The sequence below is a fragment of the Pleurodeles waltl genome, chromosome 1_2, assembly GCF_031143425.1.
Source record: "Pleurodeles waltl isolate 20211129_DDA chromosome 1_2, aPleWal1.hap1.20221129, whole genome shotgun sequence".
NCBI classification, from domain to species: Eukaryota; Metazoa; Chordata; class Amphibia; order Caudata; family Salamandridae; genus Pleurodeles; species Pleurodeles waltl.
The window spans coordinates 448,508,650-448,535,403 of NC_090437.1; the positions used below are offsets into that span (position 1 = coordinate 448,508,650).

At 44.7% G+C, this 26,754-nt stretch overlaps 1 protein-coding gene across 2 annotated transcripts in view; it reads left to right on the plus strand.

Annotated features, from left to right (window-relative positions):
- Window positions 1-26,754, plus strand: part of LOC138300865 (RNA exonuclease 1 homolog) — a 1,124,016-nt gene that overhangs the window by 35,266 nt on the left and 1,061,996 nt on the right. For both annotated transcript variants that reach the window (XM_069240707.1, XM_069240715.1), the window contains exon 2: window positions 21,850-23,183. In XM_069240707.1, the coding sequence (XP_069096808.1) occupies window positions 21,850-23,183 (1,334 nt within the window). The remainder of the gene's footprint in view (window positions 1-21,849; window positions 23,184-26,754) is intronic.

Sequence of the window (26,754 nt, forward strand, 5' to 3'; positions counted from 1 at the left end):
CCCCTGGGGAGGCTTCACAGATCCCCAGGACCACAGGTTGGGAACCACTGGTATAGACCTTCCTCATTTAACAATGGCAGACCAACCCCTGTGCCATGCTCTGAAACATCTGTCTGCACAATAAATCCCTGTGAGAAGCCAGGGGGCTTGAGTACATGTGCTGTCCACATGTCTTTTAGGCTGTCTGAGGCTTTCTGGCAAACGTCTGTCCAGCTCACCTTCCTGGGCTGCTTCTTTGAAGTCAGCTCAGACGGGTTCAACAGTGGTGCCATATTCCTTAACAAACCACTTAGATTATCCAGTGAAACCCAGGAAGCCCTTGCTTCATTATGTTTTGGGGGCTTCCCTTTTCAAAATAGTCCTAGTCATGGCCTGGAGGTGCTGCACCTTGCCCCCGCCCACCAGGTGGCCGAGATAACACCACTGTTCCCTGCCCTACCTGTCACTTGCTGACCTTGATAGGACTGCCTTTTGCAGGGCTTGAAACACTTCCCAGAGGTGAAACAGGTTTTCCTTCCAGCTGGAGCTGAAGACTGCTATCTCATCCAGGTAGGCGCAGAGAAGACCTCTTTCACAGCCTGGACCATGTTGACCAACCTCTGGAGGGGGCAAGGGGCATTCTTTAGTCCAGTTGTATCAGTCGGAATTAGAAGTGGCCTTCTGGAGTAGAGAATGCTCTGACCTCTTTTGCCCCCTTAATCAAGGCAATCTGCCAGTATCCTGATGTATAGTTAAAAGTACTCAGGAACTTAGCAGCCCCCAGCTAGTCAGTCAGCTTGAGGAATGGGGTGAGCATCAGTCTTGGTGACCTAGCTGATCCTGTGCTAAGTGTTGCTGGTGGGGTGGAGGTGTACCCAAATGTTTAAGCTCAGGAGTGAGCGAGAACGGAGACAAACTGCACCAAAACTGCTGACAGTCTAGTTTTTGCTCTGGGTTAAGGGGGGGGAGAGGTTGACACCCTCCACTGACCATCTAGCTCCTTGAAGGATAGGAGTTCAGGGAGAAGTGGGGGGGGGGGGGCTTCCTGGCAACTTGCTCCTATCCCTCCATCACCAGACTGAGAGGTTGTCTAAAAGGGTGGCCATAGAGGCCCTCAGAGGGGCTAAACTGTACTGACAGTGAACTCATTGTTTGCAAACTGTGCATTAATGTCACACTCAGAATACTCAAGGGCTGCCAGAAACTGTTTTTAACACACACAGGTATTCTAGGCAATGTTCGCTGACACTGGGCACCAGATAGGAAGGAACCAGACAGTCACTTCAAGCGATGCACACCATCGGTCACGGTAGACACTTAGTACGCTGGCTTTGTTATAGACGTCGAGTGCAACTTGGGGTCCTGCCGGATGCCTTAAAACCCAAATGGGAGATACATCTGACCCGTGAGATCACGGACAGGGAGTGGAACTTTTTACTGGTATACTAAAAAAAAAAATCTCCGTTAATCGAAATCTAAATTTATCCTATTCTCTATTAAATCAAGCATACCTCATACCATGTAGGGTTAACAAAATGTTCCCGACAGCCTCTGCAGCATGCCCCGTTGTCACGCAGTGGCTGTAGACCTAGTACATATTTTATGGGATTGCCCCTCTTTATCAGAGTATCCTTCGGAAATCGTGATGGCATTAACAGGCTTAACTGGACATGATCATTGGCGTACACTAAAATTGTGTATAGTAGGCCTACATCCACGTCCCACGGACTCTAAGGTGACGACACGCTTCACAGACCTGGGCATATTATTGGCAGAGTTTTATAACACAATGTTGGAAGTGCCCCACAGGCTCCACTAATGGTACAGTGGTGAGAGGACTTTGCTTACTGGGGTCTGGTGGAGAGTGGGTCTTTGCATAGGGAGGATTGTGTAGGAAGCCCAAATCAGTGGAATGAGATACGTTGTTAGAACAATTTAAAGGGCAGGCAGAGGAAGCGGATGGGGAGTAACGAGTGTTGGCTTCTAATACTACTATCCTGGAGGCTTGGCGGGGCACGTACTGGGCTATAAACTCAAGCTCTTCACACTACAGGACAACAACATATCGAACCCCATTTTACTGGTTCCAATTTGGGCAGGCCCTCTTCTCACACCAGCTCCTCTTCCCACACCAGCTCCTCGGACCGGCAGTTGTACCACTACAAACTTTTCCATGGCAAAGTGCGTTGTGTCCTATGACACTTCACATACACCACTCTGACTGATAACCCTAAGCACCAGGTGCCGTGGGGGGGTCATGTTTGTTGTGATTGCATGATCACTACTGTGTACAACTTGCAGACCTAAGTCAGAACAAAGGAGATGCTGTAAAATATAATGTGTAGTGTTAAATCGTGACGTTTCCACACTGATGTAATGCTATTGCTTTTATTAAAATGCAATAAAGTTTGTGTTAAAAAAAAAAAAGGTGGGTTGGGGGGGCTAAACCATACTCTTTTGTGGAACCTCCCTGTAAACAATGGGCATAGTATGATGTCCCACCTCTGCCTCATGGGCTCAGGCAGGCCCATCATCTTACCATTGAGGGTCTTGTTGAATCTCTTAACAAGCCCATTTGTCTGAGGGTGGTAAGATGTGGAGGACTTGTAAGTTACTTCACACTCATCACACAAAGGCTTCCTGTATTCAGATGTGAAGTTAGTCCCCTTTTGGACACTACTTGTTTAGGGACCCCCACCCAGGTAAAAATCCACAGCAAGACCCTAGCCCTGCAGGTGCAGTTATAGATCTCAGAGGTATGGCTATGTAGTGACATGGCTCACCAAAACTAGAATAAACCTGTTGTCTAGGGCAGTTGGCCCAACAATACTGATATTCACCCTTTCAAAGGGGTTCCCAGCAACAGGCAAAGGAACTAGAGGAGTTTAAAGCTTCCCCTTGTTTTGGCATTGCAGATGATATGACCTACAAAATGTATCTGAGGCGGTCTTTATCTGGGGCCAAAAAAAGTGGATGACAAGCATGGCAAAGTTCTTGTCCTGCCATGGGTATATTGTGAGCAGACCCAGTAGGAAGACAGTGTAGCAATGGGGGGGGGGGGGGCACCAACACACAGGTTGCCCCAGGAGCAGAAATATTAAGCTCACTATATAGGTTATTCTCCCAGTATGAGATGAGATGAACTCCAGAGATATTACCATCTGACTGGGCCTCGGCTTGCCACCTCAAGGCCTCTAGAGTTGGGCAGTCTCTCTGAGCTCTACAGAACTACTCCCTGATGGGCCCACCCTCAGCTTACCATCCAGCATGCTGAGGCTGTCTCCCTGGGCAGCCATATTCTCCTGATTAAGCTCTGGGGTGGCCTCCTCTGGCACCTCTTTAACCTGGACACTGGAAGTTTCAGGAACTGGTTTCCTATGCTTTGTCAGTTCTCTTCTTGGCATTGTTTTAGGCTTCATGCCTCTTTGACTCCCCTCTTGGACAGCCATGAATGGTGTGTTTATGCGGACCCACTCATGCAACCTTAGCATCTCCAGGTGTAAACTGAGCTCCATTTCTTTCCAGACTGTCATTACCCAACAGTGATCATGCATGGCAGGACTAACCTACATTTAGAGAACCCGAGACCCCTCTACCCCACAATTTCCTACTCTTAGGACATCAGATGGCACCTTACAGTATTCCTACTGGCTCTTGTGTCTATCAGACCCTCCATCTTCTGCCCATTATTGGTGACTCACTGCCTGTACTTAGAACAGTTTGAAGGCATGTTGGCTTTGGGCAGCATCTACTTGTCAGCACCATTTCCTTGTCACCCAGGGACACTAAGGTAACCTCTGTTCTCTGCCTAATGCTAACTGTTACCACCTCCTTCGCAAGGCCTACATTGCCAACCCCTGTCTGCTCACCAGTGGGTTAGTGTCTGAGCCCAATACTCTAACATCTGTGTAGCGCCTCTAGCATATAAAGTGAAATCATATGGATTTGAGGTTGTACCTCATGCAGACTACCCAATTTCTCATCTTTTTTGCACCAGATGCAGAAAGTGACATCTCAGTTTGTATGCTGCTTGAGGGGAATCACTGATTGGATGACCGACAATTGTCTCCAGCTAAACAGCGAGAAAACCGAGATATTATTTGGTACAGGAGTTGTGGTCGCCTAACTGGTGGCCTTTGGAATTTGGTCTTACTCTTCTCCTAAAAGGGTGGTGAAAAATCTTGGTATTACGATCGACCAAACTTCATCTGTGAAATACTAAGTTAACGGCACCTGTGGCGCCTGCTTTGACACTAATCACCAGTTGCCTGGACTACGGAAGTGCATTGTTAGCTGCAGCAAATGACTCCTTGCTGTCCAAACTGCAAGTTGTGCAGAATACAGCTGCTTGGCTATCTTATAACCTGCCCTCCCGCACCCCAACCTCCCCTATTCTTAAGACCCTACACTGGCTCCCTATCAGCAAACAAGTAATCTTTTAACTATGCTTCCTGACCCATAACGCACTAAACAAGGCCCTTCGCCCATATTTGCTCTCCACACTTCATCATCATCCCACCAGACTGCTCAGGTCTATAACTAAAGTGTAGGAGGCTTGGCCTCTGTGTAGTGTGCAAAGCTAGGCACAATGTTCAGGGAGTCCATGCAATCACACGCTGGTTTCCAGAGGTAAAAACTAGATCACCTAATGCTCTAATTTGTAAGGTAGTTTGGTCGAGCAGTTAAGCCAATCTTGGAGAAGTGCAAAGCATTTGTTGTACTAGCAGTATCAATCATGCAACTCGCACATTTGAAGGAATAAATCAAGACCAATTTATAAAAATACTTCAGATCTTAATGTGATTTTAAGACCATGTTTATCAAAATTAGTTAAGTACCTTTTGAGAGATGGATTTTTTAAAGTTTAATAAAAGTCTTTTTGTACGCACCGTAGGAATATTGGAAGTTTACCTTTAAACATGGATATAAAATCGTACAGTTGAGTTACCAAGTTCTTCTTTTGCTGGTTGATTGAGGTAGTCGCTGGGCACACTGTGCCAGCTGGAGAAGTTCCAGCAGCTCTCAGTTCAGGCTGGAGCAGTGATGAAAGGTCTCTGGAGCTGGAGCAGGGCCTCTGATAGGGATCACTTGGAAAATCACTCCACAGGTAAGTTTAGAGGTGGTTCCTTGGGGTCTCTTTGGAGTGTCGAGGTCGCAAGGGGTGGATGACCCTTGGGGCACAGCAGGTTCTTTGATGTAGAGCACAGTTCGGCTGGGTGTAGAGTGAGGGAGGAGGTGCTTGTAACAATGCACTTTGGAGCTGGAGGTAAGTCAATTCAAGGGTTGTTTGCAGGACAACGGGGGGATTCTGGCGGGAGGTCTGGGGGCTCCTGAAGTCCCTCCACTGGGGCTTCCTCCTGGTCCTTTTTCAGCAGCTGGTCTTCACATTAGCTGACCAATACCAAGGGTATTAGTACCGTTTGACCACTGGAGGGCACAGTGCCACCAAACTTGGCACATTAGCAGAGTTTGTCCTTGCGGTCGTTGGTGTGTTGTCGGGTCCAGCTGTGAATTCTGGTTTGGGAGCTAGAGGCTAGTCGGTGAAGTGACCCTCACTGGTTTGCCGATTTCTTTTTGTTGCAGTGGTACCTCCACTCTGGAGGGAGTTTTTGGGTAATTTTCAAAGCCAGTAGGTCCTCTGGGGTTCTTTAGAGTTTTTCCGGTGTCCAGCAGCTCCTCATTGACGATTGTTGGGTCTTGGATACAGCTGGCAGTGCTTGGCACTTTTTCTTTGTTGCAGCAGGTGCACAGTTCTTGTGCCTTGGCTCTTCTTTGTGCTGGTCTTCTTTTGTCTGTCGAATCCGATTACCTGGTCTAGGGCTGGCCACTAAATACTGAATTTAGTGGGCATCTTAGGGGGAACCTGGTAGTGTCAAATTAACACCTCCACCCAGGAAGGGCATTGTTCCACAAACCAGAATGACAGATGTCTCCCCCAGGGTTTGTTGATTGGTTCTATCCAGCCTGCCACCTCCAGACACCCAGTCAGCAAATATGCCAGAGTAGTTCGCTTTTGCGGGGGACACCTCTAAGGTGATGCCTGGGTACATTTATGGATAAATCCAATACTGGCACCAGTTCGGATTTATCATTCTGAGTTGTTTCATACCAGACAACCCAGGGTTCAGAGTGTCCATCATGTAGCTGGGAATTTCATGTTGACCAGTGTCCAGCACATGTATTAAAATGGCTAATTTTTCCCCTCCTATTTCCCAGGTTTGGCAAGGACACAGTGGGGGCATATTGCTCATGCAGCTATGCCCTCACATATAATATGGTGCACCCTGCCTTAGTGCTGGAAGGCCTGCCAGAGGGGTGTCTTATCCATAGTGTATGGTGGACCGGGTGCGCAGGTAGTGTGCTATGTTGAGTTTGTGTTCTAGGTTTGCACCAGGACATTCAGCCTGTAATGGCAGTGCTGGGAACATCTGAATGCATGGGCCCAGAGGGTGGCACAATCAGTGCTGCTGCCCTCAGGGGCCTAACGTGGGTACCTAAGTACCTTTTACTAGGGACTTATAGTGGTAGTTAAAGGTGTATCTAATTGTGCCAATGCATTAAAACAGTTTTAGGGAAGGAGTTCTGGCCTGGTTAGCAGGGGTCCTGGGCACTACAATTTCTAGGCTTCATCATACATCAGGCAAAAAGTGGGGGCTAACCATGTCAAGAAGAGGCCTTTTCTTACATAAAGCCCTTCTTAAAATTCCACACATTACCACCTCCAGATCCTTCTCCTACTTGGCCCCATCCCAATGGAATAAAGTGCCTCCTCAGATTTGTTCCTGTTTCGAATTTGCATTCATGAACCTAGTAAAGATAGGGATATTCAAATAAGAACACCGGTCCTTAATGGCAAAGCGCAGAGACAATCCTTTGGGAGTGAGTTGTGCTCTATACTAAATGCATGTAACATAACATCCTGTTGGGTGTTGTTGCTGGAGCTTTGCTGTTGTGGTCACCTGAGGCTTTCGCTGTTGTACCATGAAATGCAGATCTTGTGTTTCTGGAGGCCACTGGAGTGTGAAGAGCCTGGATCACTGGATGTTTCAATTGGCAGTCTGGGTGGGAAGCAATGTATTGGCATGAACGGGCCTGTTTGTGGTGTGAATATCCCAAAACGTTTGTATTTCTGCTTTGTGTTCAGAAGAGTGCTCTGATGCCAAACAAGGGCCCAGGAACTGGGGAGACATCTTGGGGATCAGGGACTCACTCTTGCAGATGCCAGCAGGGCTCAGGCAAGTCCAGTGCAAAAGGTCAGCTGGGAAGTTGCAGGTAGTCCTGTGGAGCTTATGTTTTATATCTCTGAATAGGAGGACCATTAGCTGACCCCTGAAGTCATTTCAGGGACCCAGGATGTCTAGAGTCACAAAAGGTGAGGGTGAAGTGCTTTGGGCTGCGGCAGCTCCATTGCAGTCCTAGTGTGGTAGGTGACAGCTCTGCCCCCTCACATGTGGCAAGGATGGCCTATCCTGCCAGCACTCAACCCTCCTTTGTGATACTGTCTGGCAGGAATGCTCGGAGACCAACTGCCAACTACATCTGGTCATGTGATCCAGGATACAGGCACCAATGGTTAGGACAAGAAAATACCAGCTTTTTTAAAGTGACACTTTCAGGAGTGACTTCAGTAAGGAGGGTTTTAACTTAAAATTCATTTGAGTGTCAACATGACATTTCTACCTGTTCCCAATTAAATGTATAATAAGTTAATCCAATGTTATACTATGGGCGGGGTAGGCTTTGCAATAGTGAAAAACGAAGTTGAGTTTTCCTCTGACAGGACATGTAAAACTAAAAAGTACATGTCCAACTTTTTAACTAAATATGCGGGGTGAGCTAATTTTACCATATTTAAAGGAGAGCCCAACCACTGTAGCACTTGTTATCGGTGGTAAAGTGTGCGGGACGAGTAAAAGCAAGAATTTGGAGATGGGAACCAAGCCTGTGGGTCTAACATTTTCCTTTTTCTGTTACTGAGCAGGTATGGGGGTTTAAGTAGGTTCCTTAATGCATTACTTGTCCGTTGCTGCTGTGTTTCTTTACTGACTGTCAGGCATAGATCCTTTAAAATGATGTCCTTCCCATTAAACCTGCTTTCCTAGTATTTATTGTATCAACCATTAGGAGCAGTGATCTTCGGGTCTTAACATTTGAAGAGCTTCAACTTTTTTTTCTTCCTTTTTTTTTTTTTTTTAAGACTAACACGTTTGAAGTCAGTACTGTACATCTGTCTCTGTTCTTGGGTGATCTGTTGTTCAGCTAGATGAAGATGAGCTAATTTGTTTTGCATGGATATCACTCATCTATTGCTTTGTTGAGATTGCCCACAGCTTTGAAAGCTGATCTGCCAGGGACTAAATTACAAGGAGCAAAGTTACTGTTGATAGGTAGATGTTTTCTTGTATGGTTTAGTGTTAGTCATTGTTAGGTTCCTTTTCTGGAAAGACCGGCATAGGCCCAGACAAAGGGATAGATCTGAGGTCTTTGAGAGGTGGGTGCCAGAAGTGGAAATTTGCATTAATAGAACGTGGGATAATTCTTGTAATCTGCACATTTGTCTTTAGATGCTTCTTCCCGACATGAATTTCCCATTTCCACGACGTTCTTAATCTTTGCTCTGTGTATGCGGTTTCATCCTCCTAGATAATTAGTCTCTGAAGTCTGTACCAAACGGGTTGGGAAATCGGGAGAGTTAGTCAACAGTGGTGAAGTTTTCAGTCACGTCTTTGCTCTCCCTTCTTCACAACACATCCTGATTCTTCCTTTCAGGTCTAAGCTTGACCACCTTGTCTGGTGGCATAAAACTGTATCCAAATTGAGGTGATGGTTATTAAAGCATGACCATACATACTTAGGGGTATGTAGCCATTCTATCCCATTATTTTTTTTTTCAAGTAACTTGATCGCCAGCCTATTCTCTCGTTTTGGGACAGTTTATTGGTAGCAGATTTTGCAATTGAGTTGTTAAGGGGCGCATAAAAGGACCAAGTGTGCCTGAAATTCTTAAATATCATTTTAATTGTTTTCACTGCTTTGACAGGAATGTGTTTAATTCACCTAATGGTCGTGGACATCCCATGTCTTTGAAGAAGATAGCTTAATGCAATACTAATGTATACATCCCTAAAGTTGGTAGCTTATAACTCCCACAACTGACATTTTGACATTTATGCATTTTTATGTTTAAGATATGTTTGGTGCACAAATAATTGGTGTACTCTTTAGCTCCCCCAAATATATATTTTAAGATATGAAACCATACAAATACTGTGATATCAAATTTATGTTACCCAAATAGAACAATAGTGCATGGAATCATGTGTAAGCAATGTCATCCAATGTCATGATCTCTGACCCATGCGTCCACCCAGAAAAACACCAAGTGCACACCCCTATGAACGCTTGTGGTTACGTAACAACGCTCCAAAAGTCTTCAAGTGGTCATTCAGAATGAAGGACATCCTGTTTCTTGTAGGTAAAAAACACATGTAACACTTATCGCCCAAGTCTTCTCCCACTTCTGCAGGCAGTCCGGACCCTCATACACAGCTTTCTGTACACCCATATACCAATTCATGCCACGTCGCCGTTCATCCAAACTTGGTACTTAACGTGTTACCCCAGTTTTTACTGCTATTACTCCTTGCTAACCTACATTACACTGTACCTTCTTGTATTTAGGTGGTTCATTTCTTACATCTCAAGTATGGCCAGGTGTGGGTCAACTGTAAACTAATAGTCCTCACCAAGTCATTGTGGTGCCCTATCAGGCCAATAGGTCTGTGCACCCCCAAGGTCATGTGATAAAACGTACCTTCCTAAAGCTTATTGGTAATACATATTGGGTCAGAAACCAGACTTGTTTGAAGCAATTTATGCCTATTGTGTTAAACCCAAGACAACAGTGTGTAAGTTGAATAAAGTGCAGGGTGGACTGGGTAACCACTGTCTGGGGTGAGCTAGTTCTATCAGTCTCATCAAAGGAAACAATTTACCTTATTTATGTACCTTCTCAAGTTTCTGATTAAGACCTTCATGTGTATGTATCCTGTTGATGCTGAGTGTGGCCCTGTCTTTCAATTCCTCCATAAGCACTCTAGCTTTCTGTTGGGTATTATTCTCCGTTTTACTGAAGTTCCATTGTCAGCTTCCCAGTGTTTGCTGTTCAGAGGTCTGTAATGTTCAGAATCTGTTAGCACAAATTCAGCCTTATGTGTAGTGAGCATTTTAAACCTGTCTCCACCCATCAAGCTTTCCACTTTGAGATCCTTATTTTTTTTTTTTTTGGATAAACTATTTTACTAGGCTTTCTGTTGTTAACTTAGAGACAATTGTTGATGTTAACAGTCTCATTTGCATGGATTGAAACAATTATATTCACCTGGTAATAGCAGCATAATAAAAACAGAGTTAACTACAGGAGTATGGTAGGTACATCGTGCGGCATGGGTTCTAGTAAAGGTGATAAGAGACTGCTGTATGTAGTGCAGGGAGAGAATTGGAGATCTAACGGGGTCCCCAGTAGCTAGGTGGATGTAGGTAAGGGTGTAATAATAGTGGTATAAGCTACTTATGAGGATGCAGCTGCCATGCTCTGGCTCGTGTAGTAGGATGTTGCGTTCTGGGCTGCACTGTACGGTCTAATGACTTGACCAGTAGGGATGAGAGCTATCGGACGCCTCTGAGGGAGTTACCCCAGTAGAGTAAAGGTGAGTCTCTGGGAGGGGAAAAGTTGTGAGGGTAAACTGTGGGTTATAGGGGTTAGGGTGGTAGGAGGAAAATACAACTGGGCTGGGATGTGAGTGGCAGGGAGGTGTGCAGCTTTGTTTTTTGTTAGTGATGCAGGCTGATCCAGGGGTTATGGGTTGATTGGGGTTTTATGGTGATTGGGCAGGTGAGGTGGGAGGGCGTTGGAAGGGGGTGTTACTGCGACTAAACCCTGGAATTGGAAGAACATAGTGTCGCAAGTGGGAGCTATTGGCTGTTTCCAGCGCGCCTCCTCCCAATGTAATGGGGAGCTTTCTGCTGTGCTCAATCTGATAAGCGTTTACAGCCATTGAGAAAGTGCAGGGTGGTGGAGGAGCACCAGTATGTGGTGAGGTGGCGCTGGGCTAACAGGAGTCCAAGGTTAGCAAACTGGGCTCTGACTTTTTTGTTGTTGTGCTGTGTAAAGATGTGAAGTGCTGTAGCTTCCCAAGAATTGAGGGCCGGAAGCTCAGTAATTGTGGCCAATGTGGAATGTACGTCTTGCCTGAAATGGGCTCAATTTGGGCACTCCCACAGCATATGTTGAAGATCTGCTGAGGGGGAATGACATCTCTGGCACGTTGGGAACGATGTGTGGTACATGTGGGTCAGACGGACTGGCATGAGGTATGCCCTGTGAAGGACTGAGTATTGTATTTTCTTGAAGTGGGCAATTCTTAGTACCCTGAGGGGGGATTCCAGGTCTCTTGACCATTCAGAATCATGTAAGGACCTTCCTATGTCGTCTTCCCATATCTGACGAAGGGGTGTCGGGGACTATCCTGTGTGGCCCTTAAGTGCGGAGTATAACAATGTAATGAGATGGCTGCCCTTTCCCATGTTTGTAGTGTGTGAATTACGGTGTGCGTTTGTGGCTCTTTATCTATTATCCCCCAAAGGAATTTGAGGGCCGCTATTAGTTGCTGATATGTCAAGAATTGGCCTAGTGGTATAGCGTAGTCTTGATGTAGTCAGTCAAATGGTAGGAGTTCCGAATTGTGAAAGAGATCACCCACTGTGAAAATCTATCACACGTGCCTTTCTGCTAGTGGTATGTCTGTAAAGGATCCTGGTGGTCCTGGTAGGTCTTTGCAGAGTGGTTATTGGGGAATATGAGATGATGTGCCGTGCCAGTTGCAGGGCCCTGGCAAGACATGTTCAGGCCACCCACACATGTAGGAACTAAGATTGCTGGTGGCAAATGGTAGGATGAAGAAACTGATACAGGATGTGGAGGGCAGGGACCCTCCCTCACTGGTTTTGTCCCAGTTTCTCCCTGCTAACCAGGAGTTGGTCCGCGAGGTTATAGTTTTCAAAGGATGGAGCTCCAAGACTCCCCTATCCCACCGGTAGCTGCATGTCATCACCGTCCGTCCCACAGGAGATCCCCGAGTAATAAGTCGATTTCCTTAAAAAATCCCTGGCTGGGGAACACAGACGTTTTTGAACTGGTAAAGGAGGCGGGGGAGGATGATCATTTTGGAAAGTGCAATTTTGACTAAGAGCCAGCAGTAGCTTCTTCCAGAAGCTCATTTGCGATTTTTATTGCTGTTTGTGGGCGCCTCAGAGTCTTAAATGTTTCATCTTGGCTATGGTAAAGTTGGATTCCAAGGTAATGGACTGCTGCTTTGGTCCAAGTTAAGGGGGCATTGCCAAGTTGTCTGATTCTGTGGTGGGGCGGGGAAGGGTAGAGGGCAGGAGTACTTCATGGCTTAGCAGGAAAGCACATGATTTCTGCCAATTAACATGCAGTCCCGATATGGCGGCACACTCCTGGAATGTTGCAGCGTAAGGAGATAAGTCTATGGTTGCATTACGGACACAGAGGATTGTCATCTGCATACAGCTACACTACGTGGGTAATGTTGTCCAGCTGAATGCCCCAGATCTGGCCTTCACGGTGGGGCTGGTGAGCTAGCTGTAGCAAACTGGATGGGAGAGAGCAGGCACCCCTGGCGGGTGCCACACTGAGCCGGGAAAAGGGAAGAGATTAAGTGGCCAATTCAAGCCCTGGAGGTAGGACTACTATATAATTAAGTGTATGTGAGAAGTCTCAGCCCAACTCTCACTGTTCTGAGAACCTCAAAAAGGTAATCCCAGGGTTTGGAATCAGAGGCCTTATAGAGGTCAAGTATCAAGGATACCGCCCACAGGAATCGCAAGGAGGTCTGGTCCATAACTTGAAAGAAGTACCTTTATATTGTTGGAGGTGCTTCGTCCTTGTATGAACCTGTTTTGATCGGAGTGAACTACAGCGGGGAGGACCTGCAGATAATGCTTGCTAGAATTATTCCTAAAATGTTAGTCAGTTCCCATTATCGTTATTGGTCGATATGCTTACAGCAAGGCAAGCTCCTGATCTGATATTTTGTAGGGAAGATCAGCACTGATTCTTTCAAGGAGGGCGGGGTATACCTGTAGTGAGAGCTTTGTTGAACATCTCCACCAGACGAGGCACTTGTTGGACCGAGAATCTGTGATAGTATTCCACGGCAATACCATTGAGCCCAGGCGTTTTGTTATGGGCTAAGTCATGTTTGGCCTGCTTAACTATGTCTGGACTTATCAGGCCAACCAGTTCTTCACATTCAAGCGTGCTGATGCAAAGCAACCGCAGGGGTAACAATAAAAACATTGAGCCTCATTGAGAGTCGAGGCAGTCGGTGATTTGTATAGTTCGCATAGTAGGAGCTAAAGGCTTGCAATAGAGCTGACTGAGACTACACTTTTTGACCTGTGCTAGTGTGGATCTCTGTTGTGGGGCTATGTGTTTCCTGGCAGGCAAGCCAGGCCAAAAGGGGGCCTGGCTAGTTCCTGATGCTGTGGATACGAGTAGTGTAAGCGGTGAAGTTATAACACCGAAGATGTTCAACTGTCTCCTCTGGTGCCTTTTTGGCATCTGAGGGCCTGTCGTGCTGCATCGTCCAGGCGTGGAGGGGGGACGACTAGGGAGGTGACCAGGTTATTGGCAGCTTGGAGAGCCTCTGATAGCTCCCTCCGCACTCCCACAATGTTCTGTCTGCAAAGGCCTCTGATGACCACCTTGAATGCGTCCCATTTGTCTTAAATTGTAACTGTGCCTTGGTTAGCCTCAAAGTAATGATTGATATGGGTGGTCTGGGTGTCACAGAATACTGGATCGTCAGGCTGTCTTTGGGTAAATGCCAGATGTGGATTGGTGGGTGTGGGTGTGGGTGCTCCAGGCAAAATCAGCTATATGAGAGGGTTGGTCAGAGGATTCTGCCCAGATAGTCTGAGTGGGTGCATTTCAGGAGCAGAGTGGAGGAGCACAGGAACTGGTCCAGGGTGATTTAAGTTGTGTGGAGCTGAGTTGTCGGAATTCAGGTGGGCGGTAGGGTTGTGTGCCTTCCTGACATCATGGAGTGACTAGTGTTGGGCCCATCTAGCAAGGTGTTGTGTATGCAGGCGTGTTGAGGCGAGTTGTTGGGGCGGATGAGAATGAGTCAGGTGTACATCCAGGGTGTTGTTATAGTCTCCCCTCCCCCCCCACCCCCTCCCCTCTCCCCCTCTTCAGAAGCCAGAGAATGCCTGTCCAGCCAGCGAGTACCTGAGTTAGGATGGGCCAAAAAGGTGATTGGTCTGTGTTGGGGGAATAGATGCAGCCCATTAGTATTCGTTCTCCACCCAAGCACCCTTCTACAAAGATGTAGCGACCCTCCTTGTTTATCTCTGTGTTGATGGTTTGGAACGTGGTACCTGGGTGTATTCTCAGCATTACACCACGGGCATTGGCTGAGTAGGTTGTCATGTATTGTGCCCCTCCAGCGCTTTCTAAGACATTGTAGTTCGCTGAGGGTGCAATTAATTTCTTGTAGGAAGCTAACTTGAGCCCCCTGCTGTTTAATGTAGGAGTAAAGGGCGTATCATCGTCTGGCTGTACACATTCCTTGCATGTTTAGCATGAGGAATCGTGTGTTGTCTAGTGGTCAAGGTGTCCAGGGGGATGGATCCGACATGGAGTGAAGTGTCCTACCCCCTCAGAAGAAAAAAAAAGAACCATAGTTAACATTACAATAATATGAACCAGAGCCTGCAGCCTGGCGCTGCACGCCCAAACAGGCACTCTTCGAAGAATGGGATGCCAACCAATGCAACATTAAGTCTTGGGGGCATGCGGTAGAGTGGGGGCCTTGGGCCTGCAACCTTAAGGAATTCTTTTGTGTGGAACTCTGCCAGCCATAATGAGGATAAATGTACGGGGGTAACCTGGGTCAAAGCAAATTCAATGCAGTGTGAAATGGATTAAAGTAAGTCATTTGCAGTGTGACCTGTGGACCAACCATGAGTTTGTTGTGGTTTAGATAGCTTATGATTGACACAACTGTCTCAGACAGTGAAGGGGATACAGAGTGTTGTGTTAAAGTTGACCGCCGTAGAGCAAATGCCCTCTCAATGGCAGATCTTGGACTGTGTTGGAGCTTTGGTGGAGTGGAGGCTATTGCTCCCCAAAGGATTGAGTAGGTCATTGGGCCCCATCGGTTTCCCTTATTCTTGGGGCATCAAATGTCTCCACCTGGGACAGGTGGTCTACAGGACCCCGTGAAATGAGTCTCCACCCATTCCCAAGCAGCTTCAGGGTCCGTAAAGAAATGGGTACGCTGTTCGTGCATGATCTTCAGTTCAGTTCCCAGAGATGATGCTTTACGGACAAAAAAGAAGAGCGTTGTTGTCTTTCATGGTAAAGTCAGGAAACACAGAGACCTGGTGGTTGCCGTGCGTGTGGTACAGTGTCCCTATCTTTGTAATTCAAGAGTTGCACAACAATAGGACATGAAGGAGCCCCCGATGGTGGCCTGTGGGCCAGCATCTGATGTGCACGTTCCATGGCGAAATGAGGTGAAAGGGCCTTGGTGGTGTGAAGGAGCGCACCCACTCTTCCAAGAAGTTGATCATGGAGCCTGTCCCCTCGGCCCCCTCTGGTAGGACCACCATGCGAATGTTGTAGCACCTGGCTCCTTGGCCCTGTGTTCTTGACGTTGTACCCTGTCAAGCAGGTCTTGTCGTTTGCACCTGAGCTCTGACTTGAGGCTGTAGTTCAGTCATGGTACATTTTGCCTCTAACTCTGCAGGCAAGCTTCCTGTGATTCTCCTAAAGGAGACCAAATTCCTCCCAGTTCTCCGCAATGCAGGACTCAACTGATGTGCTTCACGGTTCATTGGCTTGTAGGGTGTCATCGAGTTTGGATGTCTGGTCAAGAGGAATAAGTGGCTGCAAGTCTCCAGCTGCCCACCCAGTGAGGGAAGACAGTCCCAGTAAAGGTGGGCAGGAGTCGGTCTTGCTGCCTTGTGATGCTCCATTGTGTTGGTGCAGGGGAGAAGGGGGGCATCCCTGATTCAGTGTGCCCTCAGGGTCTGCTGGGTAGTAATGCAGCTGTTGTGGTCTTTCAAGTGAGGCGGACCCAGAGGAGGCCACCGTTATTCTCCGCCCACTGGGGTTGGTGGAGGCCAACAGGGGTGGTTGCTGGTCTTCCACCCCCCCTCCTCTTTGTTATGGCTCAGCTGTGTGCTGTGCTGAGGTGGAACCCCTCCAGAATTGGTCTTGTGTGCGGGGTCCAGCATGTAGGACTCTCCCTGGCACAAGAGGTGTGTGGCCATGGCTGGGCAGAGTCACCTCCCCTATGGCAGCTGGTCCATGCAGGATATTTGGGAGGTGCAGTTGGGGTGAGTGTAGCTCCACTGCATACGTTTTGGCCCAAAGAGACCATGTGTGGAGTTCTTGTGGGCAGAGCCTGCAGGGAGTGATTAGTGTTGATTTGCTGTTTTTACTCTCACTAAAGGAAGTGTACATGCAGAAGCCCCAATGCCCCTGCCAGCTGGGTCCGTTGGGGTGAAGGACGATGTGCGAGGGGCACCTCCACCCTCTTGGGCCAAGAGATGGCTTCCTCTGTGTGAAGTTTGTGCACGCTATTGGGTTGTTGCAGGACTGTACCCCCCCCCCATGTGCATGGCGGCAGTAGAACTAATGGGTGCCAGGTACCAAGTGGAGTCTACTAAGCTACAGTGCGGAACTCGCATTTGGTTGTATTTCGCTCTGGTGGGGTGTGCCCCACCCTCCGTGGCCCCTTGGGTCAGTTTATTGGCCACACGAGGTGGCTTTAATATTGTTCCTGTCGCGTGGTCTGTCTGGAAGGGGGGGGGGCGTCAGGATGGGGGCAAAGTGCAGGCAGATTGTGGCGGTGCTGCAGCTCAGCCCAAGCTGTGGCCACCCGTCAGTGGTTGACTGCTTTGGTGCCACAGCTCCAACCGCAGGTTCAATGCTTTCTGGGGCTGAATGCAGGACCCAGGCGGCAGGGCACCCGACACTCCTCCTCCCTCGCAGGTTCCCAGGCTGCATCAGCGGAAGCACAGGCAGGCTGGGAGCCAAGGCCCCAGCGCTAACTGCCACTGCGCACAGGAGTGCAGCCCTGCCGGGATCACAACCGCAACCAAGGGTGGGCATTGTTGTCAGAGAAGCAGGAATGATCTGGGGCACTTCCCTTCAAGTTCCCTTCACCCTCTTTGTAGTTGCCCGCTCCCCTGGCGAGGGGGTGACCCTCATACAGGATTGTGGGGTTAGCCATGGCCTATGGCAGGCACTGTCGCCAGCAAGGCGGTCCAATTGGGGGCCCCCTGCTGTCTCCTTCGACAACCCCCCCCTGCCCCCACAGCTCGCGCACCTCAGATTGTTGGCTGCAAACACCCTTGTTTATCAGGATGAGGGTGGGTTGCAGGGCCCACGGCACAGAGCCCCTTCAGTGACCTTCTGCCATCTTCGGTGGCTTGGCCACGCCCATCTCCCAACTTTGAGATCCGTATAAAGTCCAATGTCTGACATTCCTCCAGTTGTGACCCTTCGACCTTCTCCCATGCCCATAGTGGCGTCTCCTGAGTAACTAGGCCCACCATGCCTGCAAAGCGAGTAGCTGATCTCCAGGCCCCAGCACAGTAGACATGATATCAATCAATTACAACCGCTTCCTCAGTAAATATAACATTGATATGTTCTGTTTCCCATAGCCAAGTTGTCTAGCTGGATCAAGGTTTCATCCTGCTGAGTTAACCTCTTAACTGTGGCACCAAATAATTTCCTCTCCAACATGACCCCCACTGTGCAGGGGTGAGTCGGACCGGTGAAATTATGGGTATCTTTGAACTTGACAACAGTCTATGAAGGGCAACAACTAGTTTTTCTTTTTTAATAGGATTATGGGACAATGTTTTTTTTTTTTTTTTTTTTTTTTTTAACAGGACCTGTAGGAACCTTGGCAGTAAGATTATCTTATAAATTGTTGCCTTATTCAAAAGGGGCAAGGGTGCAACAGTCCAATGTTGAAAATGTCTGTCTCTCTCAAAGATACTTTAAAGAAACCTGCCCTAATGAGGTATTCAGCATGCCAAGATATTTAAACCTCCTTAAGGAAGCAATGTGCGGTAGCCACCCCTGAAGGATCTTGAAGCTGAAAAAACAAAACTTAAGTGCAATTAACCCTAAATCCATGGTATTCAGCAAACATGCTAAACATACCCATAACCATGAGATTGTAAATTCATGGTCAGCTTCAAACAAAAGTATGTCTCCTATACTGAGATGTAGCCTTGAACACTGTCCCTTCCCCGAAACCGCGCCATAGGTTGAATCACTAATACATCAATGTGCAAGTGGCTCAGTAACCTGAGCAAAGAATAGAGGGCAAAGGACACCCCTCACATATGCCCTGCTGTAGTTCAAACACACTGGTAAAATGTCAATTTAGCCACTGGTGTTGTAGATTTATGAAGAAAGTCAGTCCATAATGATTAACCAAGAAAACACTCAGGCGTATCTAAAACTCTTAGAACACTCAGTAAAGAGAACTGCATTTGATGGAATGATGGCTCTTTCAGCAGCCACTACCTTATTAGCTAGTGGGCCCGGGAGTCTGGCAGATGCGTGGATGGAGCTATACAGCTACCTCAAGTTAAGCATAGTAGAGCTGTAAGGCATAAAGCTGAATTGATTTGTGAACACCACCCTCTCCACCTATTTACAAGTACTTTCTACAAAGTTTGTACCCACATTACGTAGTTATGTGCTGCAGTAAAATTGGCATAACTGGCTTCCTTGATCTGCATGAGTGCAATAATTCAATGATTAGTGACCCAGTTTCCTCTCCTAAAGCTGCTTCAAATAACTTTGTCAATTTGATGCACAGTTTACTTAACATCATTTTAATTCCTGTACAGGAAGGCCATTAGGCCCAGGGATCTGCACAGACTGTCATTGTTTAATTTTGTAGTCCATCTCCTTCCAATGCACTAAGCTGTTGGTTGCATGCCAAAGTCTTGGGGATGGCAGCAACGCAACCTCCCTATGTCAGTCATAACAAGAACTTGCTCCAAGTGCTTCATGGTCTGAACAAGGAGGGCAATCTTGTATGCCTTCCCTGATACCTGCCAAGAGATTTTGCAACTCACAAGCATTTAGAAACCACTCCGATCTGCATTTTCACTAAGTGTGTGCAAAGGTGAAATTAAATTCCTCCTTGCCACATATTTGCCTCTTAGACTACTGTCTCAATTCTCCTAGTTCTGTGATAAAGCTATCACATGTTATACTGTAACTAAATGTGACACAACCCAGTGCCCCTGTGCTGCCCAATCCCTGCTTTATGGCATCCTTTATCCCGCACCCACTTGTACTGGCTTTTGCATGTTCAGTAGGAGATATTCTGTCTTTCAAGGTAGCTGCCTACAACTTGCGCTCTTGAAATATGATGTCGTCCATTAACCCGGGCATGAAATTCCTATAGACCGACGCCCAGAACCAATTGTTTGGGGTCAAGGATGGCATGTTTTCATATTTATTTTGTCCTTGGGACAAGTAGCCCAAACCCTTTGCAGCACAAACCCTTTGGCTGCCAGTTTACAGTACATTATGGATCCGGGAAGGGCATTATCTGCAGTTAAGATCATATTTGTGTCTGTATGTTAATGATTATGGTTTATTAATGTAAAGCCTTTATTATTAGGGTGTGCGCTCAAAGGAAGTGTAGGCTTGGACTGCACTACTGACAGTACATGCAGTATAAAAATGTGTACACATTTTTGCAATGTTTAATAATATAAAGCTATATCTAATGCTCCCAGAATGCTCTCTGATTAAATGTGAATATTTAAAGAAGCTTAATCAAGACGGATCATTCTTTGCTTTAAAAATAAAATGTTCTCAAAAAATGCCACTGGGGAAAAAACGGTTTTGCTAAACCAGTGTGACATTTTAGTTATTTCTTTAAAGCATCATTTAGCAAAATGTGTTGATGCATGCTAGTATTTCCAATAAATATTCATAATGGAAAACTAGTGTAGCCAGTTTCAACAAGATTATTGGAAGCAAAGCAAGTGGAGTGGTGCATGTGTCTGTGGCTAAGGCCAGAGGGGACCAAGTGAGGAGTGTTGGGCAGCAGATGTGTCTGAATGGGCATTGGTAGAGGAGATTAGTTTGAAGGACCATTGGCTGGATAAGGCTGAGGTGGATTTGGAGGTGTGGGCAGGTCTCCTTGAAAGGTTTGTGGATCCTGAGAATTCTCATTCGGCATCCTCCTCTGATGGGGAGATGCCAGAGACAATGGAAACGAATAACTTCAATCCAGTTGAACTTCAGAGCTTCCAGCTAAAGATTTCTGGATATGTTCTTGTGGTCACTTCTCACACCTGTACAAATGTATTGAGGATTATTGACTGATAACGTTATTGATTTGCTTTGTGAGTACATGTCCTGCTACCTTGTCACTGTTTTTGATGGCTGTTCTAGATTTGTATTGTCTTACAAGTGTCATGTTTTACAACATACTAGTGATCTGTTATGTTCTCATTGCAAAAATAGTTATAAGAAAATTAATAGAAACATGAAAATAAACAAGCATTGGCAAAACCAATAGGTCTACATTGATGGTCAGCCTTTTGGTCTTGTCAATGCTTGTCTTGACATGGTTTTTGTAAAACTTTATTGTGGGATGTGCTGGGCCCTAACTAATATAACAAACATTGGCAAAAGCAAAACATTTTTTGGTTTCCAAAAGCACACATTAGTAGTTCCTGCTACTGAACAAAATTACTTTGTGCTGATATGCTTCTTGTGAAAGAGCAGAAAGCTGTCACTCGCAGTTGAGGCTACCAATAGAAAGAGACAATCTTAATAAATACAAAAGGTCTTGGTTAGTTCCACGCCTAATTAGGGGCTCAATTCTTATAGAAAGTCCCTAAGTATACCCTTTGTATATGCCCTTGCAATACTGCAGATTTACACCTTTCATGGATTCACAGGAATTTACAGTCGTAGTCCAGGAAATTAGTCTCTTGGAAAATAATTATGAACTGCATTTTCGCATCTGTAGATTTTCTCATATGAAAGTTCACTTTACCTCTAATCACTTTTTCCCCTACCCTGGTAGACGTGTTTCCTTCTGTCCTTGTCTGGAGTATATTTCCAACCTTTCTCAGTAAGGGAAAAGATTAGAGATGAGCTGGTGAAATACCCTAAAACATGCAAGTTGGTTTTGCACAGACTCAAAGGGCATTCTAACCCTATTCCTTTTCACTAACACCAGCCCCAGTATGTAGATCTGTGGAAAGGTGGCAAACTAAGGAAATTGCTAGTATTCAAACTCTACCATAGTTTCCGGTCATAATCTGGAAGGCCATTATCAGAGCACTTACATGTGAAATTACTGCCATAATTTTTTGATGTATTATATGGCACCATAGGAACAAGTGGATTTTTTTTTTATAGGACAAATAGATTTATGAAGCAACCTACCTCAGGGACAAGTAGAGATTTTATTAAATTCCACCCCCCCCCCCGATTAAGTGAACATTTTGAAAATCGTTTTTGAAATATCTGTATGCCTTTATACAATCTTTATTGATAAGAAAAGCATTGCTTCCTCCTATGTACAGCTTGCATTGTAATTTAGTAAATCTGTGCCTTAACTATTGGGTTGTTTTTTATTGACCACATTAGCCTTTTCTTGATCGGATTGGTTGTGCAGTTAAACATGACCTACATTTGTCATTTTGAAATTTAGGAATTCATTTTGCAAGCATATTAGTATGTTCTGGTATTAATTAATACTTTCTCATCCACAGAATTGGGAAATAACTTTCAAGAGCTAGAAAGAATTAAAAAAGCAATTGAAGATGTCAAAACTGAAGTGGAAGAAGAACAAATAAAATTGTCTTTATACAAGAAAGAGCCCAAATCTCCAGAGACTGTGTCTGCATCAGTAATTGATGTAAATGAAAATGATTCATCCTGCTCCTCAAAAGAAGAGCATACCTCTATCAAAGATGAGGAAAATGAGACATCAGTCACCAAAAAACTGAGCAAAACATACAATTCAATGTCCAATAAGAAGTATGTTGTCGACCATCGGTGTCCAGCAACGGATCTTGAATATGACCCCTTGTTAAATTACTCAGCAGGCCTTCTATGTTCCTCCAAAGCAAAAGTGTCTCAAAATGGTACAAGGTCAAAGCGTTCAAAAGCATTGTCTAGTGAAAGCATGAAAAGTAATATGAATAATACTTTAAATGGTTCATCACCCATAAAACTTAAAATTAAGCTCCAGGAATCGGACGACGATGATCTTGTCATTGATGAGCCTCCTTTACAACCAGTCTTAAAAAAACCTCGAGTTATGAAAAAGTGCTGTAAACCAGGACATGGGGAGATGAATGGGTGTGTGAACTGCAGTGAAGCAGATGGCTCAAAGAACACAGACAAATATGTTGAGATTATTCAGAATTATCAAGCCAAACTGGCTCCTATTTCTGTGGATGGAGGCCACGGAAACCAGTGTTCATTGGTGAACAAGGAGCTTGAACAGAATCTGGATCTACCTCATGTTTTAAAGGGAAAAAAGCATGATGATGAATCGTCTTTAATGCCAGATAATACAACGTGCTCATTGGTTTGTGTGAGAACTAAAATAGAAAAAGAAGCATCCAAGAAAGAACAGTTAAGGAATGAAAGCTTTTGTCCGAAATCTGAAGCTCTTCATAAGTATGAAGAAATAAATCATGCGCATATTACGAATAGTGGAGATGTTTCAGCATTACATTTTCAGTGTGATGTTAAAGAGAGAGCAGCTTTGGTGCAGGACTCAACTACAGATTGTGTGCCAGTGCTACAAGCACACAAGGGAAACGCGTCAGGGGATATGATTTCAAGCGGCATTGGTGTTCCATCGAGCCAATCTATTTTCACCAAAAATTCAAATGTGCAGGAGGTCGCAGAGACGGAGCATGGCAAGAGTACTGTTAAAGAAAGTGAAATAATTGTGGTGGATTCATCGTCAGAAGTATCAGACAACTCTGAACAGGATATCGACCTCTCTGATTCAGATGACCCAATGGAAGAATGCCTCAGAATCTTTAATGAATTTAATGAACGTGAACTAAAGAAAGAAACTACTGACCAGGTAAAATCAAAGACTGTTGAAATAATGTAGAATGTTCTAGTGTCATTAATGGGGAAAACTTTACATTTTTATTCTTTCAGGTTTTGCATACATTGAGGCTTCGAGTGATGTTAGTGAGAATGTCTTGACAATTCTTGGGCGGATTGTCATGTGGGAGTGCCTTAATCTTTAGACCAATATCCTGCCCTTCTTTTAAACCTGAAGATAAAAGGGGTATGAGTCACGGCAGGGGGGGTGGAACAGAGTGGTCAGAAATGGGAATAGTGATAAATTGATATCAGCAACCTATTATACTATTCTTATTCTAACATTACTTTACTATATTCAGCAGCATCCATATTTTTACATTTGTCCGATGTTCAGTGTAATTTTCAACAGTTGGCATTACTTAAAGAACCCATTAGTTTCCCTGCCAGCTACAGAATGTCAAATCTTATATGCTTCAAAGTGATTCTATTGCTGATATAATTAAATGAGTAGCTCAAACTGCTATTTAACACATGAACAGTAAATTGAGGCCATAACTATTAGAGACAATGCACTTTTCATACTTTCTTCTGACCATGAAAAGTCACCACATCAGAAATAATTCAAAACTTATAACAATCTCAGAGGACCACGGTTGCAGTGCCTCTAAGTCGCAATGAATAATACACAAGATATGGATGAACTGAGAACTAGCCCTGCGCTCTCACCCACAGAAGTTAGTTTATCCTGCTGACAAAAATGTAATCTATTTAAAAAAGGGGTCATGGGTAGTAAAGCTCTATAAATAAAATATATAGACCAGAATCCACCACAAGCGAGAATATCTAGTTAAATATTTCAGTATTATTCTGTCATTGCAGATTTACATAAATGAGAGAACTTATAGTACAACATATCAAAAATAAATGTTTCAATGTCTAGAATCCTGTTTCCTTCATGATTACCACAGTGTTACAATTCACACATGAATAACATTGATTCACATCCTAGATTGATCAAATATCTGTACACATAGAAGTCCATCGGCTTCCGATTGCAGTCACCATCCTAGCACCATATTAGTCTGCGATCCTAGCACTGAAGTGTCCAACACATGTTTCACAGAATATCTGCTTCTGCGAGGTTATAAACAGTGAAGAGAAAAAATAAAGCTGCAAAAGGAGAAAAAGAAACATGAATTGCCTATTTGTAATATGTTGAGCTCGGACACAGACCCAACAAAACAAATGGAAATACACAAATGCAAGAGGATAGCAAAATAAAGATTAAAATAAGAGAATATATGGGTATCAACTATACTGATGCACATATAAATATAACTTACCAAAGCCAAATGCAAGGTTCAAATACGAATGGCAACTTTCTGTTTCTTTCACTTCTGAGAATGTGCACAACAGTCACCTTCAGATTTAGTATGTCGCAAAAACAGTATAATTAACTCCTAAATATGAAAGCAGAGACAGCTTGACCACCTATCCAAATTACAAAGTGGCAATATCCAGCATTCTCATCATGCAGCTTTAAACTTTCAGACGACGAAAGTGAACTCGCACATCCTAGAACACCATTTGGACCAAACGATGCAACCATGCATACCAAGATCATGGGGAAACCTGAAAAAAAAACAAGCATTGGTAAAGCCAGTATGTCCAACATTTGTGGTCATCCTTTTGATTTTAACAATGTGGTGCTTGATTTGACATGGTGTTTGTAAAAGATTATTGTTGTGGGAGCTGCCCGGGCCTTCACCATTATACCAGTCATTGGCACAAAGCAATAATATTTTTTGGTCTCAGAAAGCACACACAGCCACAGTAGTCCCTGGCTCTGAACAAAACTGCTTTGTGTGCTGATTTGCTCCTTGTGAAAGAGCAGAAGCTAGTTTAATAATAGAGGTAGAATCTTATGAAAAGCAAACAGTCTCGGTTAACTCCAGGCCTAATTAGGGGCTTAGTTTTTAAAGTTACAAAAGTGCTCCCATGTTATGTCATTGCATTAGTGCAGATTTACAGCTTTCATGAGGTCACAAGAATTTAGGCCAGGCAATCGTACTCCTAGAAAATATTTATGAACTGCATTTTAGCATGAGCAAATATGCATGTCTAGATTTGTTCATGAGAAAATCTGTTGAGGGTTTACAAGTTCACTTTCCCTCCAACCACTTTTGTTTCCAACCCTGGAAGAAGTATTACTTCTGCCCTTGTCAGGAGTAAATTTCCAACCTTTCTCAGTATGGGAAAAGATTAGAAAAGACATGGCAAAACCTCTAAAACATGCAAGGTAGTAGGTTTTCACAGACTCAAAAGGTCATTCCAACCCAATAACTATTGCTTAAAGCTACCTCCAACCCCGTCGTAGCTCTGAGGAAAGGTGGCAAAATAAGGGAATTCTTAGAATTCAAACCCTAATACAGTAGGGCCTCTGGCATAAACAGAGAGACTAATATCAGAACTTTTATAATATGAAATTGCTGCCATGATTTGACCTGCAGTGTGTGGCACCAAAAGGACAAGTGGATTTTTTTTTTTTTTTTACAGGGCAAGTAGACTTATAAAGCAATCTGTCCCATTGACAAGTAGATATTGTATTAAATTCCACACCCCTGTTTGGTGTCAAATAATTTAATAAAATGTTATCTTTTTTTCTAAATTGGTTTGGGAGTTTTATTGTATTGTTTTTTGCTCTTTGTTGCTGTTTGTATGGTGCATAAATACTTAAGACATTTCCTTCAAGTTTAGCCTGACTGCTTTTTGTGTCAAGCTTCCAGGTTTAAGCACAGGTTAAACTAGTGACTTTTTGTGCTTCACCCTGCAAGGGTTTTGGGTGTGAGCCCTGGTCAAGCAACAGCCGCAGTCTGCGAACAACCCAATTGCTCACAAGAACAATTTATAGTTGGAAATACATTGTGTATTCTTTCTATAGAAGCCAGAGTTAAAATACACAGACAGATTTTAAAGTTATAATTATGACTTCAGTTTGATTTACGCATCACCTTTAAAATACTTTCACTCACCTCTGAACAGTCTTGTCACCTCATTTGCCACACTACATTATCTGCGACTCATGCCTTTTTCCATGCACTGATTATATCCTTGCATACTACCGCACTTAAAGTATGTGAAATCATAGCATTCATAACACTCATTACTTCTCAATTGACATTATTTGTCACATCACAGTTCATGATAGAGCGGTGAATTAGAATTAGTGTTGTCTGATTAGCGAGCTGAAAAGTGCGTAACAAGGTCCGTTACTTGTAATAATTCGAAGGTTGTGGATAAATTGTAAATGAAAGTTACAATTAACTTAGGAATTTTTAAAGGGTATGTAGTTTAAATGTGGTTTATATGGAAAAAATAAGTTTTCCTAGCTATAGCTAAGCTTTAACCTACGGTTTTATTTTCTGTCGCTCTCGCTAGCTCTCAGAATCAAAGGTTACAGGGATGTTATAGTTAAGTTCTGAAGTTACTCGCACAAATTAACTAACTTGCGCCCCACCATGCAGTTTTCTCTTCATTCATTTTATTGTGCATGTTGCGGTGATATTAGCAATGATGTCATGACTGATTTAATATGTAGCTTA